We start from the raw sequence: 17,483 nt of genomic DNA on the forward strand, positions 1-17,483 counted from the left end.
GTCTTTGTTTAAGAATTCTCTCTGTTGATCTGTTATTTTTGCTATTTTTTGCTTGCCCAGGTATGTATTGATTTTTTCCCTGCTAATCGGGTCTCTCTTATATAATTTTTTATAGAATTTGTGAAACTGGGCCACTATCTCTTCATCTTTTGTGTAGTTCTTTTCTCCATCTGTGATTTGCAGAATGGTCTGTTTGCTTTTTTTCTTTTTGATTCTCTTGGAGAGCCATTTCCCGGGCTTGTTAGCATTTTGAAAATGATCTTGTTTTAAAAAGACCAAATTTCTTGCCATTTGTTCCAGTTCCAGATGTTCTTTTTGTTTCCTCAGAATTTGCAGTTCTAGTTTGATTTTCTTATTCTTCGGGTGTTTTTTAAGTTTTCCCTCCAACTCCTCCATTTTTTCATTGACTTCTGTTTCCTTCTGTTTCTTTTGCTTGTATTTTCTGTTATTTTGCTGAATGAAGATGCCTCTCATGTAGGCTTTGCTGGTGTCCCAAATGGTATTTTTTTCCATGTTCTCGGTATCATTTAATTTGAAAAATTCTGTTAGTATCTCCGTATTTTTCCTGGTGTCTTCTTCTGATCTTAATAGATTTTCATTTAATCTCCAGCTTTTCCTTCCTCTTTTGTGGTTTATGGTTAATTCTATTGGACAATGGTCCGAGAGGTAACGTGGTAGTATTTTTATCTTGTTGATCCTCCCCACTAATGTTTTTGTGGCCCACACCATATCTATGCGGGTCCACCTTTTATGCCTATCTGAGAAGAACGTATAATCTCTTCCGTTTTTATTATACGTTCTCCATACATCTTCTAGGCAGAAATCCTCTTTTAACTTGAGTAAGTTGGCGGGTAATTTCCCCCCTTTGTCCCTCTTTTTCTCATTTTCTCTTGGACTTTTATCCATGATAGTGTCTAACACCCCGTTAAAATCCCCGGCAAGAATAAGTTCATCATACTCCTGATCTGATAGTAAACTTTTCAATTTATTCACAAATTTCTTTTTCGTCTTATTTGGTACATACACATTGCATATTAACAGTTTTAACCCATTTCTTTCTACGATAATTCCCACTATTCTGCCTTCTGGATCTTTAAAGGCTTGCCTGGCTGTCAATGGTTCTTTTACATATGTCACTACACCTCTCTTTTTTTTTGAGGCCGTGGAAGTAAAGGTTTTGAAGCCTTTCTGGTTTAAATGTGCTATGTGTTTTTGAGAGATGTGTGTTTCTTGCAGTAGTATTATGTCATGGCTACCCTTTCTCAGATTGTTGAATACTTTCTTTCTCTTATTAGGAGAGTTTAAACCGTTTATGTTAATCGATATACATTTAAGGTTCCACTCCATTTTCTTTTCTGTCAGTGCCGTCCTCTGATTCTTCTGTTTCTTCTGCCTCCGGATCCCGTCCCTTCAGCTCTTTTACGTATGTTGTGCCTCCTGGAGATGTTAGTCTAGCTCTTTTTACTCCTTGTTTTTGTCCTTTCGCTGGGTATTTTTCTGTCTCTTTTTGTAATTTTTTAAAGAATTCCTGAGCTTTTTCTTCTGAGGTGAGCCATATTCGCTCTCCTTTGTATGTTGCCATTAATCCTTCGGTTTTTTCCCACCGGAATCTTATATTTAGTTGTTTTAACTTTTCTGTCAGGAATAGATATTTTTTCCTCTTTTGTAGGGTAACTGGCGGGACTTCCTTCAAGATGATAACTTTTCTTCCTTTGTAGTGTTGTTGGTGCTGATTATTCTGTTTGAGGATCCTGTCCCTAGTTGTTTTTCTGGTAAAATTTACTATTACATCCCTATCTGTTTTGTTTCTTTTTGCAAAGTTCGTCGATATTCGATATACACGGTCAATTTGTTTCTCTATATCATCTTCCGGACATTCCATTAATTTTGCTGTCAGTTCGATCACGATCCGTCTTATGTCTTCTTTTGGTTCCTCCACTATGTTTCTGTACCTGAGTTGGAATTCAAGTTCACTAGCATCGAGTTTCTCTTGCTGTCTCTCTAGCGATAGGCTTCTCCCGGACAGTTCCTCCAGTCTTTTTTCACATTGTTCCTGTCTTCCCGCCATTGCCTTATTTCCTTCTTTTAGTTCTTTCATCTCTTGTTGAAATACTTGTATTTCTTTCTTCATTACACTAAGTTCCTCTGTCATTTCTTTCCTCATTTTCTGTAACTCTTTTTGGTGCACATCCTGCTTCTCTGATAGCTTTTTTAGTTCTTCTTGGTGTGCATCCTGCTTTGCTGATACACCTTGAATCTCTTTTAGTATTTCTTTCATAATGGATTCTTCAGAGATCGATGTTTTTTTAGTTAAACCTATTGGTTGTTGCGTGAGGATTTTTTCTCCCTCTTTGTCCCTGTCCTTATCTCCTTTATCTCCCTTGTCTTTCTTGATTTTTGGTGTAGCCATCCTTGCTTCCTCTTGTTTCCTTCGTTTGATCTTCTTTCTTGTATCTATTAGGTTATCTATATCCCAGTAACTAAATATTTTGCTGCTTAATAAGTGTTTCTAGATTCCCGTGGTCAATCTATACGGAGTTCTATAATCTTTGATTCTTTTTCCCACTCTATCGCTCTTGAATTAATTCTTCAGCGAAAGGTAATTAAAATACCATATTGCATATATAACAATTTCAATCTAGCATTACAATGTGATAGTACAATAATACCATGAAAGAGACACAGAAAAATAACTAGGGGGGGGGGTGAGGCAGATGAATTAGTAATACTGTAATCTGCAAGAACTGTATTTGTATAAATCGCCAGTGGGTTTGCTAAAAGTAGAAATTTCGAAGTTACCTGTATCAGTCCTTTTTTATTTCTATATCTCGGGATAGTTTTCCTAATCCTGAATCAATAATAACAATTCTCTTATCCTGACTATCTTGTTACATCTCCCTAACTACAGCAATTTGGAGGTGTATCCGTCACCATGGCCCGCACGCGCACAACGGACCACCAAGCATAGCCCCGAAGTAGAATAATACCCTTGTTGTATGTTCCTTGGGCTAGTCTTGGCAACTTTCGTAGCCTTATTGAGTCAATATTAGTTTTACAGTGACCACAACCCTTTTAGAACTCTATTAGGTCTATATTAGTTATACAATAACATCAATCCTATTGCACTTCAAGAACTAAGGGTACAGTTAATATCATAAAAAGAAAACAGATCCACAAATACATTAATGTCATAGAAAACACATCACATGAGCGCCCTTTCCCCCCCTCCCCTCCCTCCCTGGTCAGGCCTTGCAAGGTATTGCTTTTTTGTTTTTAATGTCTTTAGGGGTTATATGGGTGGTCTTAGGCTTGTTTACAGTCTTCCCCCCTTTTTTTTTTTTTTTTTTTTTGACCTTTATCGTAGACTTATCCCAGTTATTCCACTCTATTTTTAAGTCCTATTTCGTGCTTTAGTTGTTTGTCTTTTCACTTACTCTTCCTGACCTTTCGTTCTCTTTCTTCCTCCCTTATTGCCTCCGTTATTTCTTCTTCTTTTCACCTCCTTTCTTCTCCTTTCTTCTTCTCCTTTACTTCTTTTCTTAATCCTCTTCCTTCCCTCCCTCTTTTCTTCTCATTTTCTCAGAGCATTGTATCAGTTGAATAGGATTTAAAGAAACAAGAAGACTGGATAGTCATATTCTAAAAGGAGGCATGATTGTAAACAGGAAATTCTGAAAAGGTTATTCCTTCTAAAATTATCAGGATTCCTGCACTGTAGAGAGTTGTGATGCAAGATGGGCCCCTTTTCTATATATACCCATTAGGATCAGTTTGTTGTTGTGTGACTTGAAGCTGTTTTCAGTTTTTGGAGACCCAACAGAAAACCTGTAATTGGGTTTTTCTGAGTCTTGAGAGTTTGTGACTCATCCAAGGTTTCCAGAGGTTTCTGTGGCTGAGCAGGGATTTGAACCCTGTCTCCAAAGTCATAGTCAAATGCTCAAACCACAACATTAATTCATTGTGTGGAAAAATGGGAGAGGGACTTCTGTGTTATGGCACCCCAATTCTGGAATACCCTTACTTTGGGGGCCCAGTTGCAACTTGAAAACATAATTATTTACTGAAGTCTTTGGAGCCAGACTGATTTATTCTGAAATGTTTTAACCTGATTTAACTTACTAATTGTTGAATGTTTTGTTAGATTCTTCAAATTACTGAATATACTCTAGTATTAGCCTAGTTTTTCAGACCCTTTTAAGGCTGAAAAAGCTCACCTTGGTTTATACTCAGGTGAGGTTCTTGGCAGGAAGGCATGGGGCTGAAAGAAAGGCTTTTTTCAGTCCCACGCCTTCCTGCCAGGACCCTCACCTCTCCACACAGCAACCCATCTCTCCTTCCTCTCCTCCTCTCTTGTGCAGCGCACACCTTCCTTTCCTCCTCTCTTGGTGCAGCGCACAAGCCTTCCTCTCCTCCTCTCTCAGCACCAATCTTTCCCACTTTTCCTTGTTCATATACACAAAGCATTTCCCCCAAAATGTATCATTAAAATAAACTATGGTAATTATTGGAAGGATATGTAAGCACATTTACATTGAAGAAGGTTAGAATAATGATTTAATCAGTCGGACAGTCCTATCTTTATTTATATATATTCAAAAACATATGCCCTACTGATGGCTCAATTAATAGAATTTTATTGGTATCGATTTTAATTTGAAATTTACCACTAGCTCATATTTGATTCAATACATTTTCCCATTTTTTGGTGGTAAAATTAAGTGCCTCGGCTTATACTTGGGTCGGCTTATACTCGAGTATATACTGTATTTTAATAGTTTCAATCTTCTTAAATCAGTTCCATTTTTATTCTCCTTGAAAGCTCATGATACAGGGTGATGTATTCATGTTTTAATAAAAAAAAACCATACTTGTTTTAGTACGGACGGAAAAACTACAGCTTGATTGTAAGAATGGTGTGCATAGATTTACAACAGCTTACTCCTTCATGGAGATTCCAATCAACTCCTGTCTGTCTGATAGAAAAAGATTAATGATGCTGAGAATAGTTCCAGGCAGAAATCTGAATGGCCTACTTTTGTTTTATAAAATAATTAAACTTCTTGTCAGTTTGGAATTACTCGGTGACATGGGCCTATCCTGACAGTTTCTCATTCGTGATACCTACTATAACAAATAGGACTTATGACTATCATTCTGCTGCTGATGTTGAATAGCACCTCTTTAGTCAGTGTCAGAGCTGTCCTTTATTATGACTGATCATGTGAGGGAAAATGATCCCAGTACCTATTTTCCAGAGTTTTTGTACAAATCTTTCTAGTTCAATCAAGGAGAGAACCAAAGTAGATATTGAATTTCCCATACAGCAGAATTGCATAGCCAGCCACTAGAAAAGTGGCTTCATTTTCAGTTTAAAAAAACAAAAAACAACAGTATTTTTCAAAACTCCCTTGAGGGAGAAAGCCCACAAGCAATAGAAGAGGCCAAGAGTGACTCCAGTTTCCTCCTCCTGGAAAATTGAGTGTAGAATGAGTGAAATTCCACCAGCAAGTTTGAGCAGGAATAAGCAAAGGCAAACTGCTAGCTGGTCACAGCTGTGTGATTTGGCAGAGGCTCCACCAATTGATGTATACTCCCAAAGGCACAGGAAATGTCAGCACACCACTGTATGTACACAAATCAAACCCATCCATTGAAGAAGGGTTAAACTTGCTAACTGAGTGCTGGGAATACAATGAGCAATTTCAGCACCCCATTCATTCCTAGTAGATTTCAGCTCTTCTTTCATTCCTGCTTCATTCTCTGTTGCTGTTCTGGCACATCCTTTGAGAAAGAAAGAGAGAGACATGATTCAGGAGGAAGCTCATTAGAATCCTTCCTCACCAGCCCTTTTATCTATCACTTTTTCTTATCGAATGCTCTCCAAAATGGCCAAGAAACAATGGCTTGTGTGTCTAAGACTGGTAGTGTTTCTTCATTATCTTTTCCTCTTAAAATTATGATTATTTAGTACATATTACTAGCATGGCGATTTGATAAACTAGTTTGTTTGTGGCATGTCTTTAAAAAAGAGGAAAAATGTTAACCTACTGCTTTGACTTTCTGCAGCATAGCCTTCCATTTATATCTAAACCAAGCCATGGTTCTCATAATGAAAAGTGAACTTCCTTGAAGAGAAACAAAGTTAGTATGGACGCAGCAGTTTCTTCGTCTGGGTCATTTTGGGCGATGATATACACTGAAGAAAGCAAAAAGCAGAGTGCCCCCCCCCCCCCCCCGGTTTCATTATCCAGACATCTGATTACAAGAATATGCTCCTTCTTATATATGAGCACTGGGATAACTTTCTGAAAGAGAATTAAATCAAGTTGTTGCATGCAGACTACTGCAATGCATTCTACATGGGGTTGCCTTTGAAGACTCTTCGGAAGCTTCAGTTGGTCCAATGGGTAGCAACCAGGTTGCTCATCAGAGTGGTGTACAGAGAGAGGACATCCCTCCTGTTGTGTCAGCTCCGCCGGCTGCCAGTGTGGTATTGAGCACAATTCAAAGTACTGGCTTTAGCCTATAAAAGCCCTAAACGGTTCTGGCCCAGCTTACCTGTCCGAACATATCTCCCCCTATGAACTACCTCAGAGATTAAGATCCATACAACTGGTGGGGACGAGAGACAGGGCCTTTTCAGTGGTGACCCCTCAGCTGTGGAATGTGGCTTTGAGATCAAGCCTTCAGAGAATAGTTCAGTGCAATAATAGATATGGACTATGTACAATAACTATTGGAATGGCTCTGGACTATGATTATGGATGGCATGATTTTTAATACTGAATGTAATGTTTTTAAATGTTTAATATGTTTTAATTTTAATTTTAAAGTTCTTTAGAATTGTATGTTGCTTTAAGGCATTGAATAATGGCCTGTATGTAAGCTGCCTTGACTCACATTCGGGGTTGAGAAAGGCAGGGTATAAATGGGGTAAATAAGTAAGTAAATAAACAAATAAATTGTATCCCTGTGTGATAGTCTTTATTCCTTTGTAAGAGGTGCTTATGGTACTTGAGAAAGGTTGAATAATGCTTTCTTGATATGTAGAGTCTTAACAGGACTTAATAAGAGAAAAATTGCAGGAAGGAGAGGGTTTGATTTCTATTTGTTATGAGATCATAGAATAATAGACATGGAAGAGACAACAAGCACCATTCTATCCAACTCCCTGCCATGTAGAAATATACAATCCAAGCATTTCTTGAAAGATGCACAGCTAAATAGAGAAATAGCATAGCCAGATATTGACATCTGAAACCAACCAGAAATAGTATCTTATTTCAATCTACAGCAGATGATACATTCATTTATTTTCTTGCCTTTTTGGCTGTCTTGCTACCTTCTTGTTTGATCCACAGACCCCTTCTCCCATAGAATCATAGAGTTGGAAGAGACCTCGTGGGCCATCCAGTCCAACCCCCTACCAAAAAGCAGGAAAATCACGTTCAAAGCACACCCCCCCCCCCATAGCCCACTTTCCCTGCTAGTAGTACTAGGTTTTTTTCCCAGCACCAAATCAAACTCATCCTTCGGGGGGGGGGGGGGAGCAATAGAATGCCTGAATCCAACTGTTATTTCCAGCAAATATAGACCATTGAATCAACTACTGAATGGAAAGTCACCACATAACTTAAATCCCATTGATTCGGTGATCCTACTCTGGATTTAGGCCTTAGTGTTCATAATGAAAAGAATATTTGCCATTATTCATTTCCTAGCTGAAAAATGGGTCTCTTGACAATTGGGAAACCCAGACAGGAAGAAAGAAAATTGCACAAGCTTTCGTAGGCAATGAGTATTTGTGAGGCAGACTCGGTCCACAAAAGCTTTATCTACAACATTCTCAAAGGTGCTACAGTATATTTTCGCATAATACAAGAAGAGTAACATAGTGGCAAGACTTTTTTCCCTTTTTTAAATTGCAGTGGTATCCATCTAATACATAGAAATCTACTTGCGTTATATACATCCATAAACCATTACATTTTACCCCCTTTTCCCCCTCCCTCCAGCTTTACAAAACATTTTAAAGTGCAGCCAGTCCAGGAGTCTGTCTATTTTCTCCTTTATCTGATCATTAGCTTTCCCTTCTTTAACCCATTTCACATATATTAACTAGTTCTCTTTTATTCTTTGTATTTTTATAATCCATGGAATATCTTTCTGTATTAATTCCACAATATCTGATTGTACTTGTTCATAAATGTATTCATTCTATCTGTCCATTGTCCATTTTTTTAATCCTTCCATCCCAATGCTATTACAGCATGGGCAGCTTTAACCATTGCCATCAAAGTTTGTTGGTCTTCTTTCTTCAACGTTTGTAAACCCATTGTTCCAATATCCAACAGTCCAGGCCCAATGTAACTCATTTATTTGTTCTAGTACCCTCTTCCAAAATAGCTGCACTTCGTCACATTCCCACCACATATGTGTTGTAAACCATCATTTTCCCTTTTTACAATGAGTGGCAAGACTTTTGACCACCTTTTGCCTGTATTTGCACATCTCAAAGTGTTTTGGGTACTTAATCTGCAAAGAAATGCACATGGGTTCTTTGTTCTCAAAAATACTGTTTCCATGTAGTCACATGGGTGTGGGTGTGAATGCAAAATTGCTGTGTTTTGTGAAAAAAGAACACAATCTTGCGCGCGCACACACACCCATAGGCTGCAGTCCTGTGATTCTTTCAAAAGTGCTTGCATAGCTTTGAGTGGCGCATCCAAAAAAGCTAATAGGAAAAAACAGTTATGAGGTTGAGGTTAAAAGTCCACACAGAGCAGTCACCATTTCCTTGAAAAACAAAACTGATTCCAAGTTATATGTCATGGTCTGAATTTAGGAGAGTCTCATCTTAGAATATCTAGTACTAATGTTTGCATTGGTATTGTTTCTAATGTGAACTAGGAAGGGAAAAAGTGCTGATATCAGAACAGATAGGGAACCCTGTAGATTTTGGCTGTGCTAATAGTAGATTTGAGGAAAGGCAGAACTCTGCACCGCAACCTTTCATCAGTACTCACAAGCTAAACTCAACATTTTTGAAGGTTAAAACAAAATATCCTGCACTTCCAGAAAAATCTGCTTCTTTGGTGACCCAGGACTAGTGATAACCCAGCCTAAATGTTTTGTTGCTTGGCAGAGGTTGTCTTACACCAAAATTCAAATGTGCACATCTGTGTCTCTTTTGGTAGCCAGGTTTTTTTTTTATCCTGATGGATTTTTATCCCCAGTAGTCAAATGTTCATATTGCATATGCTCAAGAAATCAAGAGATTCTTCACTTTCACATAAGGGCAGATGGCTAGTTTGATCTTCTTAGCCTCTTAAACTATATCCCTATAATGGGAATGTCAAAATACATTGGTGTCCATTGCAAATCTCTTTGAACTGACAGAGTAGAAAATATGTTAGATGCATCTGGGGAAAAACAAGGAAAAGTTCCAGGCAATGCTTGGGAAGAATGTTTGGAGGAGAGATCAGTGTATCCCAGTATGTAGATAGAATAAAATGTCTCTGTTTTTGATTGCTACCTTTTCTTTAAATTTGATTGGTCTACCTTTGTTTGGGCCAAGTTTGTGAGTTTGAAAAGAACTGAACATTGTTATAGTTTAAGCATTGCGGTTGCAAATTAAACATCAAAGTTCAGTACAAATCATTGGCGATAGGGGGGGTTAAACGTAAATATTGGTATATAACATGAACACTACAAGACCACCAACTTTTGTTTGTAATATTCTGGGGGGGGGGGGCAGTGAGGGAATGAACAAATAATTTTAAAATATTACAGTTTGGAAGGTTGGTGTTATGGACTGCAGAGAGGAGTACCTTCATGGTATGCAGGACATGGATTCAAAATACATCAATTCTTATATATGTTGTGTTAGAAGTATTCCAAAGGCCATGGAGCAAACATTAAACCTGGTTATATAAATTAAAAATCACTGAATCAGAATGCCAAATTTCAGTTACATGGGGAATATATTCAGCGCATGCCATATATGTATAAGTATATATGGCATGCCCCCGGTGGCTCAGTGGGTTAAGCCACTGAGCTGCTAAACTTGTTGGCCAAAAGATCGCAGGTTCAAATCTGGGGAGCGGCATGAGCTTCCACTATCAGCCCCAGCTTCTGCCAACCTAGCAGTTCAAAAACATGCAGATGTGAGTAGATCAATAGGTACTGCTCTGGTGGGAAGGTAACAGTGCTCCATTCAGTCATGCCAACCACATTACCTTGGAGGTGTCTACAGACAATGCCGGCTCTTTAGCTTAGAAATGGAGATGAGCACCAACCCGCAGAGTCGGACACGACTGGACTTAATGTTAGGGGAAAACCTTTACCTTTACCTATATATGGCATGTGCTGAATATATTCCCCATGTAACTGAGTAATATATTATGTGCATACTGTATACTCAAGGTGACCTCATGTATACATCAAGATCAGGTTTTGAGGCCAAAATTATGGATTTTAATATAACTCATGGAAAGTGAGGACCATTCCATGAAGAGGAGAAAGCACCATGCTGCCACAGGGGGTACAGCTGCCCATGTCCACACCATGTATTTCAGCATATGCATACAAACCTGACTTTTTCTTTACAAACAAATGCACCCATGCTTCAGTTTCTAAAGCAACAAGCAGAAGTCTGCATACAGTAGAGCTTATCCAATCTCCTGACATTTCACCTACATCTATGGCAGGCATCCTCAGACGTTGTGAGGTCTTTTGGATGCCTGCCATAGGTCTGAGGATCTTGCCATAGATGCAGACAAAACGTCAGGAGAGAATGCTTCTAGAACATGGCCATATAGCTTGGAAAACCTACAACAACCTAGTGATTCTGGCCATGAAAGCCTATGACAATACAGTTATAACCTGATTTATTTTATAACCACATACTCCAAATAACAGCAGGGTTAGAGGGGAAAACAAAAGTAGAGACTACATTCCTGTGCATGGATTTGGGAATAATTCACTGAACTCAGTGAAACTTTTCAGTCAAGCAGCACAGGATTACACCATTCACAAATACCTTCTTGAAAAATACAGTGAGATATACAGAGACAATAGTCTCATATTAATTTCAAATAACAAGCTTATGTGTATTGTTCCTCCAGCAAATGCATCTGGATTCACTAGGCTGTTCTTTTTTTAATCCAAGAAGAAATATGAAATATGGCATTATTTGGAGTACAGCACTTGCATCCAACAGCTGCAGTCGAGAGGCAAAGGGGTGAACCCTCCGGACACTTCGACATTAATTCTGTTGCTGAGGTACCTCTTGTTACATGCAAGACAAAAACAGATGAAGAGAAAAGCCTGAGAACGATTGAGGGTAGCATTGTGTTTTGAAAGGGGGTAGCATTCATTATTAAATAAAACACAAGCAGGAAGTACAAGTTTCACTTTGTCAAAAGTTTTCTTCCAGCTGTCTATTCTTCCCACAACTACCCCCACTCAGAGAAATAAACAAACCTTCCACCAAATGCCTGTTATTCCCCTTCCTAATTATATAAAAGCATTCATTCGGACAGAAAATGTGTTCTGAAGTACACTATGTGTATTATCTTTTCTGTGGTATTTTATAGGATTTCTAGATACTATTACTTTACAATTTATATCGTAAATCTATTTAGTTAAACAAATTGTTTAATTGAATAAATAAATGATCAAATTTGCCCCAAATGTCTTCAGAAGGTGATAGAGTCACCTGCCTTTTACACATATGTCTTTTATACATCAGCATATTACAGTGTTCTTCGCCGTTCACTTTTAGTGGACTCGCTGTCATCATGGGTTTTTGAAAATATTAATATAAAATATAAAATATTTACATCCAGTGGAGGCCAGGGACCTCAGAAGTGCGGTGGCCTGATGTGCGGCGGGGAAGGCCTGCCTCCCTGGCCTGCTGCTGCCTGCATGCCTCCAAAGGCTCTGATGGGGTCTGCGGAGGCCAGGGAGGTGGGCCGGAAGGCTGTTAAGGGAGCGCAGGTAAGAAAATAATATATAAAATATATAAAATAATATATAAAATATATAAAATAATATATAAATATTAAAATTAATATGGCATCTCTACTTTGTGGATTTTCACTTATTGTGGGTAGTCCTGGAACAGAACCCCCGCGATAAGTAAGGGAACACTGTTTATACTTTCAGAGTTGCAAAGGTAAAAATGGGACATATTTATATACCTCCCACCACCTTGTTTTTAGAGTTTGGACATAGCCTGTATGCATGGATTCTGTATTCACCGATTCAACCATCCAAAACTTAAAAATCTCCCCCCCCCCCCCAAAAAAAAAAATATTCAAAAAGCAAACCTTGATTTTGGTTTTTTAAGTAAAGGACACTATTTTACTTCACAATTGAAAAGAATGGGACTTGAGCAGCTTTTCTCTACAATAACTCATTCAGGAGTGAATTTCCCTTCCTAGGAATAGATTTCTCTCACTTCCTGTTATCCCAACCTTGTTTGTAACTCAGGGACTGCCTGTACTTTGATGTATATTGGAACATAACATTCAACATAGTTGGAGGTCCTTGTCTGCCTTCCACATGCCACATTAATTTACTGCAAAATAAGTCTTCCCTAGCTTCAGAAAGAGATTGTAGTTACTTATTTTATAACTTAAATGCTTAATTTCACAGAGGACTTGGCTTTTATAATAGTTTTTACAGAACTTAAACACAAAATTAGCTCATCTAGATAGGCAGACATTCCAGCATGTAATGTTTGTGGTTCTTGAATTTACATGTTACATTCTATAGTGTTACATGTTACATTCTATAGTGTTACATTCTATACTTAGACTTTTTTTTTCTGTCTCTGCAGTAAAGCCATGATGTCACAAAGGGAGATAATGACAGCCATTTTATTGTAGCCTCCTCATGATATTGCAAGTTCGTAATTCATAAGATGGTTTTCATAATTCATAAGATGGCTTTCTCCCCCAGAAGCATCTTTACTGAACTTCATTTTTCGGAATGTCACTAGTTCAATTGAAAAACTTTGTGGTTTGGCAGAAAGAGCTATTGTGTGAAAAACACAATGTATACAGTATCTTCTTTACTCAGAGAGTTTTTAACTAGACCCCTTGTCTTTTTTGGCTGTTTTTAAATGTTTACTTACGTAACATATCTGTTATGTTAACTAAACTCCAGCCAGCATGGTGTAATGGTTTAAGTGTCTATGACTCTCAAATCTTCACTTAGACATGGAAAGTCCCTGGGTGACTTTGGGCAAGTCACACTCTCTCAGGCTGGATCTACATTGCCATAGAATGCAGTTTCTGAATCTATGTCATCTAATTTGAAATGGGTTGTATTAGTCTACACTGCCATATAATCTAGTTCAAAGCTGATAAACTGGATTCAGAATCTGCAGTATATGGCAGTGTAGATGGGGCCTCAGAGTAAGGCAAAAGCAAACCTGTTCTGAACAAATCTTGCCAAGAAACTGGGTTGCTGTAAGTTTTTCGGGCTGTATGGCCATGATCCAGAAGCATTCTTTCCATCTATGGCAGGCATCCTCGGAAGTTATGAGGTCACTTACAGGAACCCAGTTATTCTGGCCATGAAAGTCTTCAACAGTACCTTGCCAAGAAAGCCCGGTGATAGGATTGCCTTAGGGTTCCCATATCAGAAATGATTTGAAGGCACACAACAACAACAACAACAACAACAACAACAACAACATCCATTCCCCTACCCCCCCCCCTTCCCCTCTATCTCTCTCAAACACACCTGTCCCTCTTGGCCAGCATGTTTCTTTGCTAACCATGCTAACAAATCTCCACTGTGCTTCCACAGTATGACACACACATACACACACACACACACATACCCCCACACACTCCATCATGCACCCCTGTTATTTTTGTCACACTTCTTCTCCATCTCATTGGCTACGCCCTTCCTGAAGACAGAGCTTCAGAGCAACCTGGAACCAGACATTTGAGCTTCAATAATCATTTCTCATGATTGACTTTGGGTCTGTTCAATCCCATTACTATGCCAGGAGTTAGCCTGGATGAAACCTTTCAACTTTATGATTTAGTGAGGATCATTGTGAATGGACCGACCCTGGGAGACTTCACCTCTTACATTAAAACAGGGGTTCCTGGGCTTTCCTCTGGAACTGATTGTAAGATAGTCCAAATAATACTGGATCTCAGTGTATTTTCCTTGGTTGTTGATTTTTGTTGATGTAGCTTATTTCTGCTGTATTCATTATGTGTTGTTTGCACTGTTGTTTTTGTGAGCCACCCCGAGCCTCCTTGGAGAGATGGGACAGGATAAAAATAAAGTGGTGTTGTTGTTACTACTACTACTACTACTACTACTGATGGATTGTTGGATTTCAATATATACATATCAGAGCCATTGTAAAAATACAGTCTGCGCCCCACTTTCCTCCCAGTATGGAACCCAAAGAGCATTACAGTGTAAGTTCAAACAAAATAGCTAAACAGTGTGTATTGCATTAAAAAAAAAAACCCAAGGAAATCAGTGTTGGGTCAGATTTCATTTTAAACTGGTTGAACGTACCAGACCCCACCATGTAGATTTGTACTCAGGGCAGTGCTTGTTCGGTGAACTGTTAAGAGATTGCATCTGTCTTTTTCATACTTGAGAATCTACTTTTCCAAACAACTGGATTATTTCTAGCTTGAAGTCAATTCTGTTTTGTATTTCGTAGCACTTCCCAAGACACAGCTGTTACAATAATTCAGCAATGGACACTGTTGGGTTCTTTGAGTTTATTTTCAGTGTGCTTAGGGGGAAATGTACTGTTTTTGCTTAACAGCAGCATTTGGCATGTGTCCTCCTTGCTCTCCACAAAGGCTGGGTGTACACTGCCATATAATGCAATTTGAACTGTATTATAGGGGTCTGCACTGACCATATAATGTAGTTCAAACTGCATTCTGTGGCAGTGTAGATTCAGTGAAAGATACAGTGAGACCCACTTAATATTATGTAATTACCACTGTTAAAGAAATGGGGAAGAACAGGTTTCTGAATGTTTGTGGCCCTCTTCTTTTGTACTAAATAGCAGAACATTCATAATGTAGAAGAGCAATCCTAGGCATCAGTCATCCATTACCTGAATATCTTCAGTTTGTTTAAAATCTCCAAGATTAACTTTGTGTTCCTAGTTGGGCTTAAAAGTACCTGGAAAGAGATCTTAATTTTGATGCAGCATATCTTGAAGTCAGTTATGCAAGGAACTGTTTGCGTTGAAAGATTTAGAGTATTATCTGTACCTCATTTTTAAAAAACCCTTCAGTGGGGAAAATTCCCACAGAAAAAGAATTCATAAAATACCTTTTAAAGGAGGTATCTGGAAAAGAGGGAAAGTGCAACTTCCCTCCATGGAAGTCAGACTGGTAAAGGGAGAGGAAGCATGCAATAAAAATTAGTCAACAAGGTCTTAAAAGAAGATGGTACATTAATGAGGGAGTGAAAAATTCAGTGACTTATGGTCCCAAGAGTGGATAATATAATGAAGTTGAACAGGTACCAAGATGGGGCAAAGGACTGAATTTTACTAAATCTGCCTTTATGGCTGTAATTTCTACCCATTGCCACCATTTGTGGATATTATGTAACAGATCACTGCTTGTTTAAACAAATTTGCCTTATACTGCATCTGATCTTTAGTTTGCTTAGACCAGTGGCTCTCAACTTGTGGGTCCCCAGGTGTTTTGACCTCCAGCTCTCAGAAATTCCAGCCAGTTTACCAGCTATTAGGAGTTCTGGCAGTTGGAGGCCAAAACATCTTGGGTCCCACAGGTTGAGAACCACGGGCTTAGATCAAGTAGTGGTGTTTTTTAAGGATTTTAGACAGGAGAGTTTTCCAATCCTACCTGGAGGTGACAAGAATTGAACCTCAGTCCTTTTGTGACCAAAGCATGTGTTCTTCCTGTGAGCCATGGTCCTTCTCTAAATAAGGATGTCACTACACCAGCAAGGGAGACATGAGGTAGAATCTATCTTCCTCAGGTGCATGGGTTTGTTTGATAAATTCTATTGGCTTTTGGTAGCACTGACCTTGGTTAGTCTTATGTCCATAGTGGGACTTTTGGTTTGTTATTCCCCTAACAAGCCAGAGTTGTAATTCCTATCTTATTAGGGAGCAAAAATCCAGAAACTGGATGTGGATATAACACTAAGCTTCTGGTTACTGACATTGGCTCAGTTGGTAGAAAAACCAGGAAAAATTATAATAATTAAAAAAAACAAGTCCAGAATTCTAGATTTGTGTTTCATCAAAACAAGAGTGTACATTCATTTTTATGCTGATACTGCTTCCTAAGGTAAAGGTAAAGGTTTCCTCTTGACAGTAAGTCTAGTCGTGTCCCACTCTGAGAGGTGATGCTCATATCCATTTCTAAGCCGAACAGCCAGCGTTGTCTGTAGACACCTCCAAAGTCATGTGGCCAGCATGACTGCATGGAGTTCTGTTACCTTCCCACAAGAGCGGTACCTATCAAATGACTCATATTTGCATGTTTTTGAATTGCTAGGTTGGCAGAAGCTGGAGCTAACAACGGGAGCTCACCCCACTCCTTAGATTTGAACTGCTAACCTTTCGGTCAGCAAGTTCAGCAGTTCAGTGGCTTAACCCGCTGCGCCACTGGGGGCTCCATGCTTCCTACCAATCTCATTTTAATTCAAACCAACATCTCTTTAAATAGAGATAAATTAGAAAAGTGGATAATTAGATCCTTCCATGCACAGTGCTAAAATTGCAACATACTCATCATAAACACTTGTTTAAGGAGATGAAGAAGATGGAAATCATGAACCATTCAATAGTTGGTCATATGTTTCACATCATAAGGCTTTGTGACACATGTTTTTCCATTTCAGTGTTAAACATTCTTGACAGATGTAGGCTGACATGGTGCTATCTCAGTCTGTTTCTTCTCATAACTAGAAAAGCACACACTTCTGAAGAACTGCTTCTATATAGGAAAGTAGCAGTTGAAATCACCAGCAGTATTACTTCATGCTGAACGTAACATGAAAGTAAACACGCATATATGAAGCATTATCTTCCAAACATACCAACTGCCCTTTTATTTGCTTTTTCTAGTACTTTTAGGCCTTAAGCACTGTAGAAATGGAAAGATATTTCTGTTTAATTGCTGCCAATTATAGGAGGAAGACAGCTTTTGTTTGGGTTATCTCTGTGTTAGAGTGGGTGGAGGGTATTATTTCATTTCCTCTTTACAAAACAGGCACCCTTTGTGTCATGAGACCCAAACGGAGGTTTCCACTTCTCCCCCACAATTTTTCTTCTCCAGTTTTAAGTCATGCTCAGTCCTGCCATCACTCCCCTCTTGCTGTTAACAAATGGGTTATATGATTCCCTCAGCCTTCCAGAGCATGCTACCCTGCCAACAAGTGTGTGAAGCCACTCTGCATTGGAAAGCCCCATCTGCAGCCAAAACGACAACAATTCC

General features: G+C 38.8%; 1 protein-coding gene across 10 annotated transcripts in view; it reads left to right on the forward strand.

Annotated features, from left to right (window-relative positions):
* The window catches only part of RAD51B (RAD51 paralog B), a 349,885-nt gene that overhangs the window by 196,417 nt on the left and 135,985 nt on the right, over positions 1 to 17,483 (forward strand). For 2 of the 10 annotated variants that reach the window (XM_060762214.2, XM_060762250.2), the window contains one exon: positions 6,067 to 6,928. The exons of the other annotated variants lie outside the window; for them this stretch is intronic. In XM_060762214.2, coding sequence (XP_060618197.2) covers positions 6,067 to 6,071 — 5 coding nt within the window. In that variant the 3' untranslated portion in view covers positions 6,072 to 6,928. Of the gene's footprint in view, positions 1 to 6,066; positions 6,929 to 17,483 lie in introns of those variants that run through there. 10 annotated transcript variants of the gene reach the window in all.

The sequence above is a fragment of the Anolis sagrei genome, chromosome 1 (assembly GCF_037176765.1).
Source record: "Anolis sagrei isolate rAnoSag1 chromosome 1, rAnoSag1.mat, whole genome shotgun sequence".
NCBI classification, from domain to species: Eukaryota; Metazoa; Chordata; class Lepidosauria; order Squamata; family Dactyloidae; genus Anolis; species Anolis sagrei.